This window comes from Amblyraja radiata, chromosome X (assembly GCF_010909765.2).
Source record: "Amblyraja radiata isolate CabotCenter1 chromosome X, sAmbRad1.1.pri, whole genome shotgun sequence".
Lineage (NCBI taxonomy): Eukaryota > Metazoa > Chordata > Chondrichthyes > Rajiformes > Rajidae > Amblyraja > Amblyraja radiata.
This window is the reverse complement of record NC_045999.1, coordinates 11008280-11033298: the sequence shown is the minus strand read 5'-3', so window position 1 is coordinate 11033298 and position 25019 is coordinate 11008280. Positions and strand designations below refer to the sequence as shown.

Sequence of the window (25019 nt, the reverse complement as noted above, 5' to 3'; positions counted from 1 at the left end):
CTTTGAAAATAAGCCGTACTTGCGCCTTGGTTTTGTCGTTCAGTCGTCGCAGGTCAAAGAGAGATCCATCCAGACGGTACTTCAGGTGCACGCCAAGGTCGAGGTCCTGGAGTGCGTGACTCAGGACGCAGCCAAAGAAGAGGTTGAAGAATACAGGGGCCAAAAAGCAGCCTTGCTTCACTCCATTGGAGATGTCGAAAGGTGCAGATGTTTTGCCATTGACCAGAACTGTTCCTGTCATGCCACCATGGAAGAGGCGGATGATCTGGATGAACTTTCTTGGGCAGCCGAGCTTGTGAAGTATCAATCACAGAGCCTCCTGGTTGACTGTGTCAAAGGGCTTTGCCAAGTCGATGAAGACTGCGTAGAGGTCCATCTTCTGCTCGATGCATTTTTCCTGGATCTGTCTCACCGTGAAGATCATATCAGCAGTGCTGCGACCAGGTCTGAAACCACACTGAGACTCCAGCAAGCTTGCTTCCGCGACCTTATTGATTCAGCGGTTGAGGATGACATAGGTCAGTATCTTTCCAGCGACGGACAACAAGGAGATGCCTCGGTAGTTGCCACAGTCAGCTTTGCTATCTTTGCTTTTGAACAAGGAGACAACAGTGGCGGCATACTTTCTGTCTCCCAGATGCTGGACAAGATGTTGTGGAAGGTGTCTAGTGTCTCAGGACCTGCTGCTTTGTAGAGTTCAATAGGAATTCCATCTGTGCCTGATGCCTTGCCTGTGCTGGTTTGACTGATGGCGTTCTCAATCTCTTCCAAAGATGGGTGGAGGTCAAGGTCGTCAAGTGTAGGCTTTTGTGGGATCTGGTCGAGAGCGACTGGGTCAACGGCAGAGGGTCTATTGAGGAGGTCAGCGAAGTGTTCTCTCCATCTGTCTGAGATGCTGCTTTTATCCTTGAGCAGGGTTTTGCCGTCAGCTGCAAGGAGGGGGGGGAGGAGGTCATCTTGTGTGGACCAAACAAAGCCGAGATCAAGCTGAAAAACTGCTTAGAGTTGTTTGTGTCTGCGTAATGTTGAAATTCATCAGCTTTACTCGCCCACCAGCTGTCTTGCATCTCTCGTAGCTCCTTCTGTGCCTTGCTCTGCAGGTGTTTGAAGTGATTCTTTTTGGAGGTGGAGGATACGTCGTTCTGCCACTCGATGAATGCCTTGTGTTTCTCCTCCAGGAGTTTGGTTATTTCATCATTGTTTCCTGGTGCACTCGCTGCTTGCGTCCAAGCACTTCCTTAGCTGACTCTCATCAGCTTTTTAAACTGGTTCCACTTTTCAGTTGGGTCGCCTGTCAGTGGTCCATGAGCAGTCCGCTTGTTGTCCAGCTGGGACTGGTACTTCTCAGTGACGTCTGGCCGTTTGAGCTTCTCAGTGTTGAATGATGCACGGAGAAGCTTAGATGTCTTGCGCTGTGGGAGAGATGTGCAGGTTGAAAATTGACCTGACCAATCTGTGACCTTTCCAGCTTCCCGCAAGGCCCTGGTTATCTTAACGTCACGGATGTTCCGCTTGCGGACAATGACATAGTCGATGAGATGCCATTGCTTGAACCTGGGATGCATCCACGTGGTCTTGTACTTGTTGGCCATTCTGAAGAGGGTGTTGGTGATGGTGAGGTAATTTTCTGCACACATATTCAGGAGGAGTAGACCGTTTCCATTCATCTTACCAATGCCGTGAGGTTCCATCACCTGTTCCCAGCGCTGGCTGTCACTGCCAACCCCGGTATTGAAGTCCATTGGCAGGATGAGCTTGTTGCTGGCAGGGCTTTGCTGTACCATACAGTCAAGGTCCTCGTAGAACTTCTCTTTGACCTCGTCACTGCTGGTCAGAGTGTGGGCATAAGCGTTTATGATAGTCAGGTTGCGAGAAGAGGCGAGGGGAGACAAAGCTTCATGAGACGCTCATCTTCCTGTAGGAAGATCCGGCATCTGTTGTAAGAGGGATGTCCTTATAGCCAGGCCAACCCCATGGATCCGATCTTCGTTCTTCTTTCCAGAAGAACGTGTAACCACCCATCAGTTCACAGACTGATCCTTCATCGGCAAAACGCGTTTCGCGGAGAGCAGCAATGTCGATCCTGTGCCGAGCCAGTTCCCTGGGGCCTTGCTGTGGTGTCTCTGTCCATGAGAGTGTGTACATTCCATATGGCCAAGATGAGTTTCTTTTTTTGTTTATAGTTTGGACCGCAGGTGAGAAACTGCCGGCTGTGGCTCGCTAGCCAGTTTGTTGATGGCAGGCAATGTTTAGGACACCTTTTCTAGTCCCCTCCCTTACTAGGGTGAGCAATGCTGTCCTGATGGGGGCTGCCACCCTGGTGCAAAGAAAAGTGACCAGTTGTTAGCAATGTTACAAAATTTTGAGATTTAAAAAATCAAGTCTGTAATTTATCCCATCAGATAAAGCATAAAAAGAAGTTTAATTTGACACCTAATTCACTTTCATATCTCAAGTATTTAAAAAGTTATGGCCATTTTCATACTCAGAAATTAGCATCTTGTTCCCTATTGATTTTCTATGGACATAACAAAAAAGCTGTGATCGTGTGCAGTCAAAAGCCCATAACCTTCTTAAAAATTAAGAGAACTGAATGAAATTTTCAGTTATCGTAGATTGAACCATTCTGAAACAAATATAAAATAATCTTACTTGGATGACCTGAAATTAAAGCATATAATTAGTTAGTTACCCAAATGTAGCTAATTTCAGACTTCAATTACTAGATTTAAACATCTATCCATTTCTTAATAAATGATTAACATTTTTAAATAGCCTAAGTGTCCAAATAATATTCATAAACAATTCACAATAAAACATGATTTTTAAATCTCATTTACATTAATTTATAGGCCAAATGGAAGGAATTTAGTGTTCAATTGCTGTAAATTAAAGTCCATTTTAAATCAGCTTTCTAGTGGGATCCTGTGAACGCGCTGGTTTAGAACGTTCACATTGCGGAAGATTTGTGCCCTCAAATGCCCAGAAAAATACTGCGGGATATAATGGGCCCAAAATTAGCTACTCGCAATATTAAACTTTGTATAAAGGGATCTTAAGAAGCCCTTTTTAATGTAAAAATAAGCAGCCTACCTTCTATTATTTGCTCTATGCGACCCTGACAGCTGCCGGTGGTCGCGGGTTTAGAGATTGATTTTTAAACTACTATAACTATTATACGAGGCCTTTAAAACTAATAATAGCTTTTGCGACGGGGTCTTCCAGCGATTTTTCGTTAATAATTAACTAGGCTGAACATCTTCGATTTGAACAGCCTAGAGAAAATCGCGTTTTAAACCCGCCCCCCTCTAAACGGCGCCAAAATCGCGCACACCCGCAGCGACAGATTTTCAGCGACGCTTCAGGTAGGCTTTGCAACATACCTACAGTTGTCCATAGGCCGCCTACGTACAGGTTCGGAACTACGACGTCGCTTTGCTCTTAGCCCATTGCCGCAGGATTGTGTGGAGAAGAGACTGCACAAAAACCTGTGCATGAATGAGTTTAAGGTGGAGAAGCAATTGCACTGTAACAACCCCACAATCTCGGCCGCAGAAGTCAGAGACCAGTGGTATGAAAATTCATCACGGATAGAGACTTATTAGCTGCAATAGATGGCTATGTCATCTTTAGTGTTCTGACTAGCCCTTCGCATTCCACAGTGCGTTGCTGCGTCGCCTTTCCAGCCGTTGGTTCATAAAGATCTCTTCCGCCTGGCTCGCCAAACCAGACTTTCCATGAAGAATGAGCATGTCCCACAGGTTGAACTAGACTACATAGTACTAGTTGCAAGGCAACGCCTTGACCTGATAGGGTAAAATAATAATGGTTACCAGTAATGAGGAACTTAATTTGCCATGTGATGAATTGTAGCCATTTATTTTTGAATATAATATTGAAACTTATTGAGTCATAGAGTGATACAGTGTGGAAACAGGCCATTCGGCCCAACTTGCCCACACCGGCCAACAATGTCCCAGCTACACTAGTCCCACTTGCCTGTGCTTGGTCCATATCCCTCCAAACCTGTCCTATCCATGTACCTGTCTAACTGTTGTTTAAACGATGGGATAGTCCCAATCTCAACTAACTCCTCTGGCAGCTTGTTCCATACACCCACCAGCCTTTCTGTGAAAAAATTACCCCTCGGATTCCTATTCAATCTTTTCCCCTTCACCTTGAACCTATGTCCTCTGGTCCTTGATTCCCCTACTCTGGGCAAGAGACTCTGTGCATATACCCAATCTATTCCTCTCACGATTTTGTACACCTCTATAAGATATCCCCTCATCCTCCTGCGCTCCATGGAATAGAGACCCAGCCTACTCAACTTCTCCCTCACATCCTCTCGTGCTGGCAACATCCTCTTAAATCTTTTCTGAACCCTTTCAAGCTTGATATTACCAATGGAATCAGTCACTTCAATAATTCAATTAATTTATATGGAATAAATATTGTTTTAATTTTATGTTCCTTTATTTTTAGTCTTCCCAAAACATCCAAATATGTTACATCCACAAGATAGAAAATATAGTAAGATATTTTATAAATACACGACTGCAAGGTTAGAATAGGTAACAGGGTACATTGTTATAGAAGGGTCTTTTTAAGTTAAGGAGCAACAATGCACAAATGGGGAGAATTCCAGAATGTACTGCTGAAGGTCAGAAGGCAATGTCACAGATAGCAAAATGGGAAGTACAGAAAATATCAACGAAAGTTGGAGGAGGGATTGTACAACTTCACGCTAGTCAATTATCTTCTGATTAAAAAGTGTAACCGTCTAGATTCTGCTTTCAAGCTAACCATGAGTATAATTAAGCCAGGAAGTTAGTTAAATATGAAAATTAAATGCCACGCTTTGAAGTTCAACTGTGCATAGCATTCAACAGCTAACGGCCAGAAGCTGATGGTTTATTTTAAAGAATTACATGAGAATTTTAAAAGCACCCATAAAAATTGTCCATTCATTTCCTGTGAGTTTATTCCAAGTCACTTGCCATCCTGCCTTTGAAATATATTGCCAATCCTTTGTTATTGCTGCACCCAAGTAACAGCACTGTGGCAGTACATCCACCATGATAATTCCATTCATTCAAGACAGTTGTTCACCATCATCTCATTGAGCACAATTGGCAGTGGACAATAAATGCTGATCTTCCAAGTCGTGTCCACATCCTTACAGCATCCACGTCTTGTACAGTATCTCTGGCCTGCTGCCAGCACTCCCTTGTGTAACTCAAATGAGGTCCATATCGGAAAATAATTCAGGCATCTCCATTTTAGCCTTGGATATGTTGATAATTCAACCTGCCACACCACGGCATAGCATTACAGGAGTTTCCCAAAGTGAAGAAATGGTAAGGTTTGTGAATTAAACACAAAGGTTTTAATTTTTTTAAGTTTTAAGTTGAGGACACCGTGTTAGTTGGCAAAGATTGGGGTAGTGATTTTAGAGAATAAAATATGCTGCTATTTGGGCAATGAGAAGGAAACAGGCAGAAAGTAAAATCCAGTCAATGTGTAACGGGATAATATAGAGAATATGAAGTAAAGACAGAATTGAGCAATGCCATAAGTGCTGGCCCCTCAGCCGTGCCTAAACAGTTGGGGGAGGCTTGCAGGGCCAGGATCGCCATTTTGACTGAACATCGCATTGTGTATACGTGAGTGGTGGAATATTGCATTGGGGGAGGTGGACCCAATGGAAATGGGGGACCCAACGGGTCCGCGCTTGGTCTAGTAGTATATAAAAGGTTTATCATTTATATTCTTATGAATTGCCAGATCTTGATGAATGTGTACAAGCACCAAAACCCTGTAATTTCATCTGTAAGAACACAGAGGGGAGCTACAAGTGTTCATGTCCTAGAGGATACTTGCTGCAAGCAAATGGGAAAAGTTGTAAAGGTGAGTATAATATTAATGTCTTGCAATACAATAACTTATCTGGTATACATTTGATTTTGTTTACTGCTATTTTTCAGCAGATTGAAATCAAATTTAACCCAATTAAATGTGTAGGATGGAACTGTAGATGCTGGTTTACACCAAACATAGAAAATAGGTGCAGGAGTAGGCCATTCTGCCCTTCGAGCCTGCACCGCCATTTGATATGATCATGGCTGATCATCCAACTCAGTATCCCATCCCTGCGTTCTCTCCATACCCCCTGATCCCTTTAGCCACAAGGGCCACATCTAACTCCCTTAGATAGACACAAAATACCGGAGTAACTCAACGGCACAGGCAGCATCTCTGGATAGAAGGTATGGACGATGGGAAATGTCACCCATTCTTTCTATCCAGAGATGCTGCCTGTCCCGCTGAGATACTCCAGCATTTTGTGTCTATCTTAACCAGATTAAAATCCGGAGCGCTGTGGCCGCCGACTCCCAACATCGCTGAGCTGGGGCTGCAGGCGTCCGGCCGCGGGCGGCGCTGGATTTGGAGCGCCGCGCAGCCAGGGGTAGAGTTCGCCGGGGTCGGAGCTACAACCGGTGCCGCCCACGGCCGGACGCCCGCAGCCCCCAGCTCCGCGATGTTGGGAGCCGGCGGCCACAGCGCTCCGGAGCTTACTGCACGGCGACCCGGTAAGGCATTGCCCGCTCTCCGCCTCTCCGACCAGGTAGGTGACTAAGAATTAAAGTTTCCCCCTTCACCCCCCCCACCACATAAAATCCCTCCAAACTAACTGACTAAAATTTAAGCAATGATTTACAATGATTCCCCGGTCTCCGGGGTGGAGGCAGCCGCTCCAGACTTTTCAAGCCGCCTACCTTCCTACCTACCTACCTACCTACCTACCTACCTACCTACCATATTTCAAGCTACCTACCTAATCTACGCTAAAAATCTTCCATTCCGAAATCGGGAAAATTCCGAAATCCGAGAAGTGTCTGGTCCCAAGGCTTTCGGATAAAAGGTTGTGCACCTGTACTAGAAGAATTAAACATGGATCCTTATTCTAAAGAGGTCTTAAAAATCCTTAATCTTTCAAGTAGATCTACTGCCTTCAAGATATTTATACAAGGAAATCAGGCCTAGAGTGTATTGATCTGTATATTTTTTAGATTATTTTTCTCATGGAAATCCTATTAATTAATATGAGGCTCAGTGGTGTCTGTGGTATTAAGGTAAGCAGAGACATAAATATAGATTAGATTAGTGTACTTGCCCTTCCCTTAAATGGCAACAACTGGAGCAGTGCTGACATTGTTTCTAAAAATAAATCATTTTCAAAAAATGTTCATAACATATGTTTTTATTACTATTGATAGTGCTTTGTAGTAAAATCATAAGCAGATGTTGGTTGTTGGTGATCCACCACCAAAGTAAATGAAGTTACTCCAGGACCATTAGTTGTGTTATTACCAATCTCAAAATATGATGCAAATACTTTCTGTTATCAATGATAAATTGTCACTGCGGCATTATAAAATTATTTGGATTTTGGGCGAATAAGCTGCAGTAAAAATATTTGGCTTTCATAACCCCATTATTTAAACTTGTTTTTTTTTCTAGATCTGGATGAATGCGCTACAAAGCAGCACAATTGTCAGTTTCTTTGTGTCAATACAATTGGTGGATTTACTTGTAAGTGCCCTCCTGGATTCACACAGCATCATACAGCATGTATTGGTAAGTCACTGGCGAGAGATGATGAGCAGGATAGATGAAGATGTATGAAGTTAAACTGCAGATCATTTTTATACAATGAAGCAATGAGAGACTGATGACTGCCTACTGGCCTTTAAAATCTGCAGCATAATATCAGCAGTGATGAACCACAGAAACAAGGGATAGCTTTGTACAGTTCAATACTTTATTTCTGTTGTGCAACAAAATCTGTCAAGTTTCATACTAGGATTGTCACCTTTGGATAGTCATAGAAATAGTTTCTTGGACCCCCATCTATGCCAACCATCATGTTTATACTAAACCCGCTTCTATATTCATATCCAGGCTTGAGGGGGCAGGTGACTTAATCCTTCTTCTATTTGTGTTCTTATGTTCACTCGAATGGTCCTTCTCAGTAGCAGGTTTTGATACAAAACCTGTTCACTGCAGCCTTGCATTCCAATAGATCAGGTTCAGCCTTAACTCTCATGTCTCAGTGTAAGTGTGGGATGCAAAAGTAGTGGGACCAGGCTTTAATGGCTGCTGCAGACGCTGGCCTCGGAAGGAGTGTCTCAACACTATTTGATCTCAGTGCTGTTGGGGCTGGGTCCTGACAGCATCTAGAGTCGGGTGTTGGTGGAGTACTGGCAATGCCAGTTTGCCAAGGTGGTGTAAAGTGCAAGGAGGGAGCACCAGCAAGAGTCTGGACTTTGCATTGATGTAATTCCTTGTAAGATCTTTATCTTGTGGACACGAAAGTCCACAAAACTTAAACCTATGAAAAATACGGGCAATCAATGAGCCTTGACAGGATGCATTCCAAATTACTCAGCTTTGCATCTTTCAGTAAGTCAATGACCATGCAATATCTATCTTGTTCCACATCATCAGACAACCACTTAAAATCAGCAAGGTGAAAATTCTGATTGCTGTCAAACTATATATTGTTCCAACAAAGTATGAAACTGGTCAGAATGTGTGTTGTGGTGGCCACTTGCACTGGTCCAACATATCATATGCAGCAAAGTTGCTCCCAATGCACTACCAGTGTTTCCATGTGACGACCAGTTGTCAGGAACTGTGTCCTGATAGCCTTCTGACAATGTAAGTGAAATACAATTTGAGGATTTTTGCTCCTCCCAGAGAACTCAAAAGGCATAATGTGAAAACAGGACCTTTGGCCCACCAAGTCCACACCGATCACCCTGTACACTAGCACTGTCCTACACACTAGGGACAATTTTACAATGTACAGAAGCCCATTAACCTACAAACCTGTACGTCTTTGGAGTGTGGGAGGAAACTGGAGCACGCAGAGAATACCTACGCAATCACAGGGAGAACGTACAAATTCAGTACAGACAGCACCTGTAGTCAGGACTATACTTGGGTCTTTGGTGCTATAAGGCTGCAACTCAACCGCTGTGCCACCATGCCACCCTACAGTGAAGTGCTAGTGTTCAATCTAGTTTGGAGTTTCAGTTAATTGGGTGAAATCTGCCATTTTTGAAGTGGGAAATTGTCTGTATATTATATAAAAACTAGGTTATCTTCAGAATCAATATAAGCAAACTCCCATAATTATTTATTTCTCATTTGCAAGTCTAACCACAGAGATTGAACAAAAAAGAATGAATTGGAGAATGGCATAAACATTTATATGTTATGTATATATGATTAAAGTACTTTTTTTTAAATATTGTCCGCTTTTAAACCATCTATCAAGATATGCAAATATCTCAGCAACATATTCAAATTATTTATTTTTTGTTAAGTGAACAAGAGTTCTGTCCAGGATTAAATTCCACACCAATTTAGTTTTAACTTAATTCTGAACATCTTTCAGATTTAGATTTCAAAGTATTTCATTTCTAGGCATTAAAACAATGGCTACATTTTGCATTTAACTTTTTTTCCCTGAAGGTTAGCATAACTACCCTTGATTTGGCTGATTTTATGTTTAATCTAATAATAAATAGTGACCGTAGCAAATTTGTTAAGTCTCGTGCAAAAAAAATGCAGTGACACAATGATTCATCTGCAATACAGAGCCCATTGTGCTAAGGAGGAGTCACATTTCAGTAAAAAATATGGAACAGTTATTGAAGGACTTATTTGCTTTGAGCTGATAATAAATCAGAATAATAGATAGGTAGGAGAAGGTTGCATGGGTTTAAATGATGGTGAGAACCATGGGAATAACATTTATTTGTTTCATCTGGATCCTAGGATTAAATTTCAGACTTTAATTTATTCTTTGATTCGTTTGCATTTTATGTCCCACATAAAGTTTTTTTTAGTGCTTCATATGGGAATGTCGAGGAGGTAGTTACAAGATTGAGGTGATGTCATGGAGACCTTTGGTCATAATTGCTAGTAGGATCTGAAAGTATCCACTTTATAAAAGGAATCGTGTTCTGGGTGTAATGAATGTACTGCTGACTGTAAAATGTTGGTGTTTTCAATGGATGTATTTCCAATGAACATCCTTTCTTCATAGAATTGCAATAATAACCTAATACTTGAACTTTATACTATGAAAAGTTATAAATTGATTGATCGTAATGTAATGTCATTGAACAATCATTTGTTTCTATTGGGTCGCATGCTGAGGCGAAGCAAATAAGTATCAAAATTGAATGATATTATGCAGTGGAGGCAGGTTCTCTGGATGCTTTCAAGAGAGAGCTAGATAGGGCTCTTAAAAATAGCGGAGTCAGGGGAGAAGGCAAGAACGGGATACCGATTGGGGATGATCAGCCATGATCACATTGAATGGCGGTGCTGGCTCGAAGGGTCGAATGGCCCACTCATGCACCCATTGTCTATTGATATATCATGCACAATTTTTTAACTAAATTGGCCAATACCTGAGAGTGAATTATCCAATTGAAACTTTAGTTATAGATATTGTAAGTTTGGAAAAATAGCACAGATATTAACTATTTAGAAATATAATCCCAATTAAGTAATACTCAACATAAACAAGATTAACATTATCCATGGCTATTCAGAATATTGTATTGATGCAATACTTTCTCAGTATACTTGTGCTATATAGTGTCATTCTACTGGTAAGATGCAGGAAAAGGATACAACCCTTTTAAGGCTACAAAGTACAATTGTTCTTAAGTCAATGTAGCTTCATGCCATTCAAAGTTGAATTTTTGTTTGGTGAGGAAACTTGGCATACTGGAAACACTGGTCCAAAATATCCAGTCTTAACAAAAAGTAATTATTTTCCATCCATGATATTCTGTGATGTCTAGCACCGTCGATACATAAATCATAAATAATTGGTTATCACCCACCTGCAGTATTTACATATTATCATAGTCCCTTACTAAGAATTAGTAATGAATTTTAATGAGATGGAAATATTTCACCCAATACTGGTTGCGAAGTCTGGATCCAAAAAAGTAAAAATACAGCATCTTAATGACTAGACGATAAACAAAATAATTTGTATAAACATTCTAATTTGAACAATTGGGTTACAAAAATGTGAGCACGTACTTATATTAGCATTTAATCTCCAAATAACTTCACATTAATAAATAGAGTTGTGATTACTTAGAGTTGTGGTATCTAAGCTCTAACTTTAAAGAATATATTAAGCATTTCTGGAATTGCAGCCACCTACCATCTCTAATAAGCTATTAAAATCGCTCCAAGAAATATTCATAGCTTGTTTTCGAAGTGCAGGTCTGCCAATCTATCAAAACAGTGGTATGTTTCTACATAGAAAACAAATGAGACAACAAGTATGTCATGTATTACTTGTCTGAAATTTAGAGGTTACTTTCATAGATTGACTGAATGCTTTGATCAATTTTCCTTTGATAGATAACAATGAATGTATCGCTGAAACAAATATGTGTGGATCTAAAGGAGTATGCCAGAATATTCCAGGCAGCTTTCAATGTGAATGCCAACGTGGATATTTACTGGATCAATCTGGCCATGGCTGTGAAGGTAATAGAATCACAAAAAAAGTAACAGTATATCATTCCTTTCAAATAATTATGATATGATTAATAATTAATAATGTTGCATTCCAAAGCCAGCATAATAAACTATGTTTAAATAGTTATCTTTGCATTTATTATTTGTTCAAAATGCCCAGACAGAATATCTAGTAATCATGAAATGATCAAAATTTCAAACATGAACTATATTATGTCACATTCAAATTAGATATAAATATTTACACAATCATGTTAAAGTAAATTTCATGAGGAAATTTGTTCATTTTGGTTTTAGATTTTCTAATACATCAATATTCAGATACAAATTGATTAGATTATATTGAGATACTGCCAGCAACGAAAAATGTGCATATCATAAATTCTTAGTTGATAGTTGAATCAAAAAGCTTGGGAGAATTTTAACTCCTAAAATTGACAGCTCCACATCAAAAAGAATGGTAAGCTAATAATAATGTCTGAAGACTGACCCAACCTGTCCATTTTTAGTTTAAAGAAAGTGAGATAAAAAAGAAGTGGGTTAGCAACATGATTCAGGAGGCATATTAACAATTTAAATATTACTTATCTATCACTGCGGATGCATTAGATGTGGAATTTACCTTCAAATTATTCCAATTTAAATATCTTCACAGGTTCGCTGAATGTCAGCTGTATCAGCTGAAATCAGCTTATTTGCTCTATCCACCATCCATGATCAGATATCCTGCCCCATTTATATCTCATTTTTTTCTCAGCTCAACATATTTCTAATGTCTTCTTTTCCCACCAGGCATTCCAACTTTTCCACTAAAACTTCTCATTCCAACCTAAACTACCTGATCACACATGCTCTCCTCTACATTCCCTGACTGCATCCTAGTGTTGAATTCTTATACCTGACAATCAGGCAAGTTTTCAAATAAACTTTTCAGTGTGTCTTGCTGAAGTCGATGGATAGAGTAAAAAATACCTAATCAGATCATACCAGGTTTTGTGATCACAAGGCAGCCTCCACTGTTCCCCTCAGCCTTCAGAATTATACCCTGGCTTTTTAAGTCATTGAAAGACTTGAATACACCACCAAACCATGATGTTCTGTTTGTGGAGATATGCAAGGTACTTTTCAAGTCAAGAATGTGTTTATTCTTGTCAAAAGGTACTACAGTAATCTTAGACAGATTTTGATTGTGGTCTTCATTCATCCATGTAAACAATTTGTTTAATTCGGTTGAGTTTGTTACCAAGACTACCATTGTCAAGCTGCATGTTATCATTTGGTTGGGTCAGACTTCATGCTCAGAACAGACTTTTTTAAGTTGGCCAGAATCAGAGGGAAATTATAACAGCTGACTCCAACTAACATCAGTTGGGAATAAATCTTATTATACTTGTCTCATAAAAGTACAGCCAAAATAACCCACATAACAGCTGAATCTTAGTCACCAATCTGAACTTTATTGTTGCTATGTAAGCTCATAAATACTCAGCAGGGCAATCACTGGAGATTTTCAGTAATGGAAAAATAAAAAAGAGAAAAGTTGAGAATATGTAAACATACATTGTAATTATAATAAATTACAATCCAACAAAAAAAACAATTCATATTGAATGTAGCCACTATTCTGTTATTTATTTTCTGAATAATTTGCCAGATGTTGATGAATGTGAGGGAAGCCATCGTTGCCAACACGGCTGTCAGAATTTGAACGGCGGATATCGATGCAGTTGTCCACATGGTTACCTACAGCACTATCAATGGAATCAGTGTGTTGGCAAGTAACCTTTTTCTCCAAATTGTATCAAGAAAGCAAACATATTAAGTGAAGGAATCCTTTTCACTATTGTGACAGTAATTTGTAATTATTTCAACTCAATTTTACGTTTTCCTCTTAGCACTCCAAACTATTGGTATATGTGGAGATTAACAGTTTTTGATAAAATATTAGACAGCTTCTTCCAAATTTGGAACACTATCACTTTAGCTGGTCCCATCCACAGACGGACCAAGAATAATTAAAATGTCTGCATATCAGGGAGGCTAAAGTACCATTTGATTTTTAAGCACTGTTAGTTCCAATATGACAGCTGATGAATTTACCCAGGTTTGTATTGCCCAGTTAATGCCCATAGGAGGAATATGGCGCAGGCAGATTGTGATATCAGTCAACAACAAATCAGATTTGTCGCCAGAACTGTGAAATACGATCTCAGCCCATTACTTAATATGCTCCCTCATGCTTTGCAGCAAAATGTACAATATGCTCCCTCATGCTTATGCAACCAAAGGAAGTACCTCAACACAACTCCACCTCCACTCCATAAATGCTATTTTAAAAAGCATCAACTGCTTGTGTTAGAACACAGATATATTAATTGATTTGCCTGAAATTTACATACCTCAGGTTCTGCTTAAAAGTCCATAGTCATAGAGTGATACAGCGTGAAAACAGGCCCTTCGGCCTAACTTGCCCACACCGGCAACGTGTCCCAGCTACACTAGTCCTACCTGCCCACATTTGGCTCTTATCCCTCCAAACCTGTCCTATCCATGTACTTGTCTAACTGTTTCTTAAATGTTGGGATAGTCCCTGTCTCAACTACCTCCTCTGGCAGCTTGCTCCATACCCCCACCATCCTTTGTATGAAAAGGGTTCAACATTAGCACCAAACTCATCTCTGCTCCCTGATAATTCATACACATTTTCTGCCAGGCTTGCTAATGTACCAAGTATTTCATTGTGCATAATTGCCCAGTTGAAGTCCTGATCTGAGTTCTCTTCAGCAGAATTTGTGCGTGAACCTCAGTCTCTGAAAGAGTGGCACCTGGACTACCCTGCTCGTTATAAATTTGTCATTGGCATGATGTGGATATCAGTGGCAATGCTGGTGTTTATTGTTCACCCCTAATTCCCCCTGAACTGGAGAGGCAGTTAAGAATCAACCGCATTGGTGAGTCTGGCCCAGACTATGTAAGGATTGCAGATATTCTTACTGGAATATCTTTTGTCCTGTGCTGGCACAGCTGATCAATTGAACGGTGCTCATCCCATCTGTTAGTTTATTCTAAATTATGTTTTCAGTTGATTGAAAGTAAAAGGGTGAAATAATAGTAAGGGAAATATTTCCTAAACACCTGCCTTTTTTTCCTTCGGTGTTCCTTGAACTCCGATCATTTTAGGTTGTCTATCCCAATTACATTATATGGTTTATGTCAAATTGTGTGTTGATAGTCCATTTTACCTCAATAAATATGCTATTGAAATAGCCTGTTATTACTATTTGGGTTAAAATCAATTTAGATACAAGATAAATCTTGTTTTCAACTAAATCAAGGCTTCAATACATCAATCTATTGCATGTAGCATCCAATCTATGCCTTATTTGAAGGTTTAGACAATGTTTTATCTGCAGTTTGTTTATTTAGTAAGCTTAAGATAGAACCAAAGACGTCTGCTTAAAATATTATAATGCATTAAAAAAGTCGGTCACACAATTGGCAGTGCTCAGGGTCCATGGTAATTTTGTGCTTAAACAATGGCATTTTCAAAGAAGTATTTTCCTACATAACATTGCATTGTTTTAAGATTGCTTAAAATTATCTTTAAATTTATTTTCCCAAAAGATGAAAAAAAATGCAGTACAGTACGGTTGAAAATAGATTTCCTTGTCTTTAAGTGCCTGATGGGAAATTCCACCCTGATTTTCTGTTGAGATTTTTATCAGCACAAGAAACATTTTTCCTTCATAAAAGCACCATAAATGGTACCAGTAATAGTGCAAACCCAATTTTAATCTCCAATATAATTTTGAACCTCACTAGTCTAAAAAACAGTTCCTATTTATCATAGAGTGACCAGCTTTTATTAATCGTGTTCCCGTGAAACCATGCTGTTTTAAAGGCCAGCATTTAATCTGTACCATTTGCCATACTGCTCCACAATATTCAGCAACCTTACTGCATATTCTACCGTTAAAATCTGTGGCTTCCTAAAAATAGTTTCATACACAACACTGTACTGTTTTGTTTATAAACATCATGTCCATGGTCTTCCACACGTTGTTTCTTAGCTTCGGGATTATTCTGATTTTAGCCACGTTTTATAGATTATTGCTCATTGCAGAATTAAGGTTATCCAAGCTCCATGCATAAGTAGAGAACATTTCTTTTTTTTTCCATCAGCCAGAGGAGCAAACAGACTGGGCAGAGGGATTTACTATCAATGCAAGCTTCCAAAAGTTGCAAACATTCATAAACTGCACTCATATTGAGTTATTCCTTACCAAATGCTCCATTTGCACCAAGGACATGTCGCTTGTGAGCTGTGTTTTCTACCAACTTTACATGGTCTCTCTGGGACTCAGGGGGCACACTCCATTCTTGAAGCAACAGCACTCTCTTGGAATGGGATGGTGCTAGTTTTGTGCCTATGTCCCGATAGGAGCTGCCTCCCACACTTGTAGCTGCAAGGTTAAGTGCTGGTATATGGGAAATCTTACAATAGTACAATACAGTAAAACTCCAAAACTGACATGGTACACATCCCACTGGGAAACCTGATAAATCCTTTGGAGAATCTTCATGGACAATTTAAAATAGCAATAGTGTGCTCATAAATGGGAGAGGGGGATTCTAGCCAACATTCTCTTCAAAAATAGACACAATATATATAAATATTATCAACTGATCAATTTAATCAATAGCAACTCACATTGGTAGGTATTGATTAGCCCTTCACAGAAAACTATTTTGCTCTCATCTTCTGGACATAGACCAACTCTGTGGCTGTTCAAGAAGGAACTGCATATGCTGGAGAATCGAAGGTAGACAAAATTGCTGGAGAAACTCAGCAGGGTGCGGCAGCATCTAAGGAGCGAAGGAAATAGGCAACGTTTTGGGCCGAAACGTTGCCTATTTCCTTCGCTCCATAGATGCTGCCGCACCCGCTGAGTTTCTCCAGCAATTTTGTCTACCTTCCATCTCTGTGGCTGTATCTTAGACCAGTACAATAAGCTGACAATGGAATTTATTTTTCTGTAAAGTTTTACCTTGTGACTTTCGACGGGTAAAAGATTACATAGGGATCCCATCTCCCTGTCCTGATTATAAATGCTAGCTGAATAAATAATACAGCGCATTCAGAAAGTATTCAGACCCCTTCACTTTTTCCACATTTTGTTACGTTACAGCCTTAAGGGCCTGTCCCACTTAGGCGATTTTTTCAGCGACTGTCACAGTCGTAGCAGGTCAGCGAAAAACCGGCGACTGGACCACCCCTACAACAATGTCTACGATAACCTACCACCTAATCGACAAGCTACGGCAAGCTACCAACAACCGGCGACCCATTAGGACATCCACCTACGACAACCTACGACCACACAGGCGACAATCAAAGTCAACCTAGGTTCACCCGCAACAAGCTACGACCCTGTCAGCGACAACTGAAGACAATTTAGTCGCCGGTACCTGTCGCCGGTTGACGTAGGTTGATGTAGGTAATCGTCGAAGGAATTCACCGAAGTCATCACCCGGCGACAACCTACGTCACCTGGCGAGAACCTGCATCATCCTGGCGACAACCTACGACAGCACCTATGACAGGAGAAGACAAGCTACGTCAAGCCGAACAATCACCGAAAGGTTTTGAACATTTCACAATCCAGCGGCAACAAGAAAAAAGTTGCGTGTCTTTGGGAGACTTGAGGAGACAACTCACGACCATGCAGGCGTCATCCCGCGACCATGTGGCGACAGCCTAGTCGCCTATAGTCGCCAAAAAAATCGCCTAAATGGGACAGGCCCTTTCATTTAAAATGGGTTAAATTCTTTTTTTTATCATCAATCGACATACAATATCCCAGAATGAAGAAGTGAAAACAGGTGTTTAGAAATTTTTACAAAGTAATTAAAAATAAAGAACTGAAATATCACATTTACGTAAGTATTCGGACCCTTTGCAATGACACTCAAAATTGAGCTTAGGTTCATCCTGTTCCATTGATTATCCTTGAGATGTTTCTACAACTTGATTGGAATTCACCAGTGGTAAATTAAATTGATTGGACATGATTTAGAAAGGCACACACCTGTCTATATAAGGTCCCACAGTTGAAAGTGCATGTCAGAGCAAAAACCAAGCCATGAAGACGAAGGAATTGCCGTAGACCTCCAAAACAGGATTGTGTCGAGACACAGATCTGGGGAAGGGTATAAAACAATTTCTGCAGCATTGCAGGTCCCGAAGAACACAGTGGCCTCCGTCATACTTAAATGGAAGAACTTTGGAACCACCAGGACTCTTCATAGAGCTGACCACCCGGCCAAACTGAGCAATCGGGAGAAGAGCCTTGGTCAGGGAGATGACCAAGAACCTGATGGTTACTCTGACTTCAGAGTTCCTCTGTGGAGATGGGAGAACCTTCCAGAAGAACAACTATATCTGCAGCATTCCACCAATCAGGCGTTTATGGTAGAGTGGCCAGACGGAAGCCACTTCTCAGAAAAAGGCACATGCAGCCCGCTTGGAGTTTGCCAAAAGGCACCTAGAGGACTCTCAGACCATGAGAAACAAGATTCACTGGTCTGATGAAACCAAGATTGAACTCTTTGGCCTAAATGCCAAGCATCATGTCTGGAGGAAACCAGGCACCGCTTATCACCTGGCCAATAACATACCTATGGTGAAGAATGGTGGTGGCAGCATCATGCTGTGTGGATGTTTTTCAGCGGCAGGAACTGGGAGACTAGTCAGATCGAGGTAAAGATGAATGGCGCAAAGTACAGAGAGATCCTTGATGAAAACCCGCTCCAGAGCATTCTGGGGCAGAGGTTCACCTTCCAACAGGACAACGACCCTAAACACAGAGCCGCAGGAGTGGCTTCGTGACAAGTCTGTGAATGTCCTTGAGTGGCCCAGGCAGAGCCCGGACCTGAACCCGATCAAACTTCTCTGGAGGGACCTGAAAATAGTTGGGCATCGACGCTCCCCACCCAACCTGACAGAGCTTGAGAGGATCTGCAGGGAAGTATGGGAGAAATTACCCCAATACAGGTGTGCCAAGCTTGTACCGTCATACCCAAGAAGACTTGAGGCTGTAATCGTTGCCAAAGGTGCCTCAACAAAGTAACGAGTAATGGGTTTTGAATACTTATGTTAATGTGATATTTCAGTTATTTATTTTTAATTACTTTGCAAAAATTTCTAAACACTTATTTTCGCTTCTTCATTCTGGGGTATTGTGTGTAGATTGATGATGAAATAAATAATTGAATCCATTTTAGAATAAGGCTGTAATGTAACAAAATGTGGAAAAAGTGAAGGAGTCTGAATACTTTCTGAATGTACTGTATATTTTTTTTTACGAATGGCTAGACCTGCAATCATATTGATCTGTGGTCTCCAATGACAGCCTAACGTTAACCAGAACCTGCCCCTTTCTTGGTGCGGGAAGAATCTAAATAATTCATTCTGAACCACAGCCCCACAAAAGTAGAAATGACCGAGCCAAGATTTTATTTGCCAAGAAGAGCTGAATAAATGTTATCTTTTTTAACTTGGAAAACTAGGAATGTATTACGAGGTTAAATTATCCAACACAATTAAAGATTGGCAACAAAAAATCTTCAAAAGCATTTAAAGATGTACCTATTCTATTCTCAACCTGTCTTTTCATGTTCTGTGTGTATGATCTTATTGATAACTATTTAATTCAAATTGTACTCAGAATATTTAAGCAAGACTAGACGAGGTGCGGACCCATTGGGCCCAGACCCAAAGGCAATATTCCACCACTGACCCATAGCCCACAACTGCGCAGGCGCGGCTGAGGGGTTCCCGTTGTGATGCCAGAGATCCCCGTTGTGACGCGAGTCACGGCAACCCTCCCCCAACTGCGCCTCGCCATCCCTTTTCCTACCCCTATCCTCCATTCCCCCTTATCCGCCAGCACTCCCTCCCCCTCCTCTGCACCCTCCCTCTTCTTTCCCCTCTCCTCCTCCCCTCCCCATTCCCTCCCCTCCCCATTCCATCACCTCTCCCTCCCTTTCCTTTCCCCTACCCTCAGTCACTCCCTCCCTCCATAACCCCTCTCCGCTGCTTACGCCCCTCCTCTACCTCTATCTCCCTGGTCCACACTTCTCACCTCCCCCCTATCCCACTCCCCTCCTCATCTCCCCCACTGCCCTCCTCTCCCTCTATCCCCTACTCCCAACCTCCCCCCTTCTCTTCCTTTATCCTCCCCCACTCCATCCGCACCTCCCACACTTTCCCCTCCTACCCCCCTCCTCTCTCTATCCCCCTGCTACCCCATTCCTCACCTCCCCCCTACGCCGCACCCCACACAATGAAAATCGCGATTTAAAAAAAAAAAGATACCTCCCCCCTATCTCACCCCCCCCCCACCACAATGAAAATTGCTATGTTTTTTTTAATGAAACCCTCAATGAAAATCAGTTTTTTCTTTAAAATAACATAAACATAATGTTAGCTGTGAATTAAAACGGAAGAATTTGTTAGAACTGAGTTTTTTTGAAAATCACAATTTTCTTAATGTAAACGAGATTCGGGATCACATTGTGATGTCATTGTGGCGTTGAACGTGGCTGACGGGCATGGCAAGTGGAAAAGTGGTTTAAAACGTGATTTTTGTAAAGTTTAAAATGTCAATAACTTGTAAAATGGTCCATCAATCTGAACAAAACTTGTTTGATTTACATCACAGGTCAATGGTGAGTAAGGTGGGACAAATATTCGGGGCCTTGATGGAGTATACTGTACAGGTCGCCCCTGCCAGTTACTCCGAGCCTGGTGCAACAGGCTGCTCCTTCGGAGCCTTGGTGGAGCTTACTGTACATGTCGCGCCTGCCAGTTACTCCGAGCCTGGTTCGACAGACTGCTCCTTCGGGGCCTAGGCTGAGCTTGCTATACAGGTCGTGCCTGACAGTTTACTCCGAGGCCGGCCGCCTGCTCCCTTCCGGAGCCTCAACGGGATAGCTGTACAGCCTCTCCGAGCCCGCTGAATCTATTTTCGGATCCAGCGGGCTGTTCCTGAAAGAAAAACGTCTTATCTGCCGGAGCATTTCCGAATCCCGCGCCATGCGTGGACGTATTGACGCGCATGCGGGCTGGCGGGTTCTTCACGCAGTCTCTCACGAGACTTCGATATAAAATAGAGTGTCAGTTTTAGAAGTCTTACATCAGGCACATAAAAATGTGTCCTGCCCAGTGAAGTCGACTGAGTTGAAGTAAGGCCTTGATGCTGTAGATGGTGGTATTGATGCAGGCACTAATTTTTGTTTGCTTATCCTAATTTGGAGGATTTAGCAAAAATAGACAATGGACAAAGGTGCAGGAGTAGGCCATTCAGCCATTCGAGCCAGCACCGCCATTCAATGTGATCATGGCTGATCATCCACAAAAATGGCATGTTTGATATATTTCTCGTACCTTGCGGTGCAAATTATAGATATTTCTGATCTTAGAAGAGTCACCCTTGCAGATTGAATGGAGTTGTTCTAAAAAGTAAGTTGCTTAATCTGTTTGGTTTCTCCATGTAGAGGAAACCACGCCTTTGCTGCCTGGTAGACCATATATGTGTGCTGCTTTGAGGTCTTGTTCTTCAACTACCCCTTTCTGTCGTTCAACCAGAAGCTGTGGTTGAATTTCAAACTTTAGGCAGCCATGACTTAGTTTTGTTGCTCATTCTTTGCACAGGTGTCTCTAACAGATAAGTCCAAGTCACCAAGACAGGAGACATGTTATGCTTTCTCCTGTGGCATCAAAACCTTTCCTGAATTGTTCCACAAAGCTCACAGAGAGATAAGCATAACTTAGGCATAGCTACAAATTTGATTTGGAGGAAATGAATAGTTAAAGAATAAGTGTTTAAGAAGGAACTGCAGATGCTGGAAAATCGAAGGTACACAAAAAAGCTGGAGAAACTCAGCGGGTGCAGCAGCATCTATGGAGCGAAGGAAATAGGCAACGTTTCGGGCCGAAACCCTTCTTCAGACTGATCGGGGGTGGGGGGGGCAGGGACAAGAAAGGAAAATGGAGGAGGAGCCCGAAGGCTGGGGGATGGGAGGAGACAGCAGGGGGACTGAGGAAGGGGAGGAGATAGCAAGGACTAACAAAATTGGGAGAATTCGATGTTCATGCCCCCAGGATGCAGACTCCCCAAGCGGAATATGAGGTGCTGTTCCTCCAATTTCCAGTGCTGCTCGCTGTGGCCATGGAGGAGACCCAGGACAGAGAGGTCGGAGACGGAGTGGGAGGGGGAGTTGAAGTGCTGAGCCACCGGGAGGTCAGCTTGGTTATTGCGGACCGAGCGGAGGTGTTCGGCGAAACGATCGCCCGACCTCCGCTTGGTCTCACCGATATAGATCTGCTGACATCTAGAGCAGCGGATGCAATAGATGAGGTTGGAGGAGATGCAGGTAAACCTCTGTCGCACCTGGAACGACTGCTTGGGTCCTTTAACGGAGTCGAGGGGGGAGGTAAAGGGACAAGTGTTGCATCTCTTGCGGTTGCAAGGGAAAGTGCCCGGGGAGGGGGTGGTACGAGAGGGAAGGGAAGAATTGACAAGGGAGTTATGGAGGGAGCGGTCTTTGCGGAAGGCAGATATGGGGGGAGATGGGAAGATGTGGCGAGTGGTGGGGTCACGTTGGAGGTGGCGAAACTGACGGAGGATTACTTTTTGTATGTGACGGCTGGTGGGGTGAAAGGTGAGGACTAGGGGGACTAGTTAAAGAATAAGCCTCCTTCATAGTTAATGCTTGACCTAAGTATTTGTATAAGTCTATCATCCAACATCTGTACTTTTTGGTTTTCATTGTTATACAGCACATATTGTTACCACATGCTTTTTAAATGCAATCCATAGTTCCCAGAAAAGGGGAAACTCGTCCTACAAGATGCACCCTATGACAGGTCATTGACATTCTAACCCATCACCCTATTGTTCTGATCACTCAGAAAACAGCTTGCAATACTCAGCACACCAGATCCCAGAATTTCTGGGTTTGAGCTGCATGTGTCCCACCAGCAATTATGTGGACTTGGCTTTTGCCAGCAACTGTTGAGCAAGAACAGCTGGAGCAAGAGAGAAATAACTGATTGAATCATTTGAATAAGCATTCTAAATCCCCTATGCTACTGTGGTGCTCAATTTGCCTTCTCTCTGCATCACTCCATATTTGTACATCATATTATGATAAACGTCAGAAAAATCAGGTGACTTCACATGTCCTGATGTTCTTGCTCAAATTTTCTATAAAAAGTAGCTGCAGCTAACCTCACACATAGGGTGACTGAACCTTTGAGCCCAAAACACTCATTGGCATTGTGGCATCACGCCATGAGTAACAACAGTCAGGTCTGGCTGACTTATAGGAAATATAACAGGGTGGAAGAGATGGATAGTAGGATTATCTCGACAGAGCCAAAGCCACTGTCTTGTGATGGAACTTCCAAGTAATGTTGTAAGATAGACCACTGTATCTTCCCCTGGTATCATCTTAGTGGTTTGAACATTTAAAGGCACAAAGAATGGCTAGTGTTGAGGGGTGAGTAAAGGTGAGGTAAGACATGCATGCTTGCAGCACCTGCAGCATGTACTCAGTTAACGGTGTGGGTTGAACGGGAGATGTAATATGAAAAGTTAATTAAGGTAAGAGCTATTTAAATAATCTCCAAAGCGCTGGTCACTGGTCGATCTCCTTGGCCGGGATCAGAGTCTCCGCTTTCCGTTTGGCGACATCTCCGACTCTGTGCCGGGCTGGGCCAGGCCGCTTTCAAACCCTCCAAAAAATGTGTCCAGCTGGAGATCTACGCCGGCCATCCAGAACGTCCCTCATCTCCTGTAAAGATGCAATGGTGCAGGAAGGGGCGGACCGACCCGCGGAGTGACAGGAGAAGAGATTAATCCGCGCGGCGCTGACTGGCAAGAGAAGAGATCGATCTGCGCATGCGTGGTTTTTAAGATTTTTAAACCTCGCTGACTTTTACAATATGCCACCGATCGGAACGAAACTTGTTGCACACATAGCACAGGAGAACGGTGAGTGAGTTGGTGAAATATCGTAGCGCTATCGCGTACCGTTTTTGCACAAATAGAAAAAACGCGCAAACCGGAAGAGCACAAGATCAGAGTTTTAGTTATGAATAGATAGATGTGAAGTTAGGTCTGAGTCTTAAATTATATAAATTGTTGGTGGGTGAGCTCGGTTGGGAGAGATCGGAATACACGCATGTATTTCCTGATCTTGACCATGTGAGTGAGATCATTTAACTTTTTCCTGTATTGCATCCACATCCTTGAAATATGGTTTATTTGTTGAGTGCTGGTTTTTCTGACAGCGTGTTTAGCATTCTGCCAATCCTAATGCAAAACCCTTTGTTTATCTTCACCTTTTCTTTTAAAACTTCTGGTGGTATGTCAGGGAATCCCATTAATGTCATAGCAATCCCAATAAACCTGCAGAATGACCTTCACCAATGGTTTCCGTTACAATGCACATTTGCTGTAAAAGCTGCTGTTAATCAACTGGCTTGAACTGGTTTTAGATACTCAAGTATTTAAACCCTTTGATACACTATGGAGTAGACGTAAAAGTAGCACTAAATGATGGTGAAACCATTGACTTGCAGCACAAATTCTGCACTGGTTGAAAATGGTATTTGTTACCAATTGTCAATGCCCATATTCCACAGCTACTCAGCTTCCCAGGAAAGACACAAAATAATTTAACCTGAGAAAATACCTACCTGCAGCATGCAAGTTCTGAGATATAGGTTATTGCAACAGGCAAATCAAAATAACGGATGGAAAAGGAAAGAGAAAATGGGAGAAAAATAATAATTTGATGAATAAGGAGGCTAATTTAACTATAAATGGAGGGAGAGGACTTGAACATGTCCAAAGCTTCCAAACTAAATCCTCAATTGCTAGTCAATAAATATAAGTCAGTGTATTTATTGTGCTTTATATTTTCCCTTGAACTGCCTTCGTGCAGACCACTGCCAAATACTTGTGGCATTGTCATATTCTAAAGTGTAGAAGGATAGGTATTGTCAGTCTTCACAGGGACAAAAGCACATATAGTAGTGAGAAAGAGCCTTTGCAAAGTACACTGACTTAATAGTGTAGGTTGGTTTCAGTGCATCTTTGTTAAAGGCTTTAGCAGCTTTCACATTTGTTTTCAGAAATATAACCCACTTCATTGGTTGTTGTAAAGTTACTGTGCAAGAAGAAAAGCAGACACTTGGCACCTACTTTTGAAAAACATTTTCAAAATATTATTACATCTATTGAATTTTAAAACTTTATTTAATGTCACACCAGTTAACTGTCATTGAAGAACTTCTACCTGGCTATTTTTTAACTGATTAAATAAATGTATTTGATTCCAAAAGCTATGGAAAATTCTGTCAG

At 41.7% G+C, this 25019-nt stretch overlaps 1 protein-coding gene across 1 annotated transcript in view; it reads left to right on the top strand.

Moving 5' to 3' along the window:
- Nucleotides 1-25019, top strand: part of fbn1 (fibrillin 1) — a 326717-nt gene that overhangs the window by 294765 nt on the left and 6933 nt on the right. Inside the window, exons 59-62 of the mRNA XM_033014876.1 lie at nucleotides 5788-5910; nucleotides 7525-7641; nucleotides 11467-11595; nucleotides 13241-13360. Coding sequence (XP_032870767.1) covers nucleotides 5788-5910; nucleotides 7525-7641; nucleotides 11467-11595; nucleotides 13241-13360 — 489 coding nt within the window. The remainder of the gene's footprint in view (nucleotides 1-5787; nucleotides 5911-7524; nucleotides 7642-11466; nucleotides 11596-13240; nucleotides 13361-25019) is intronic.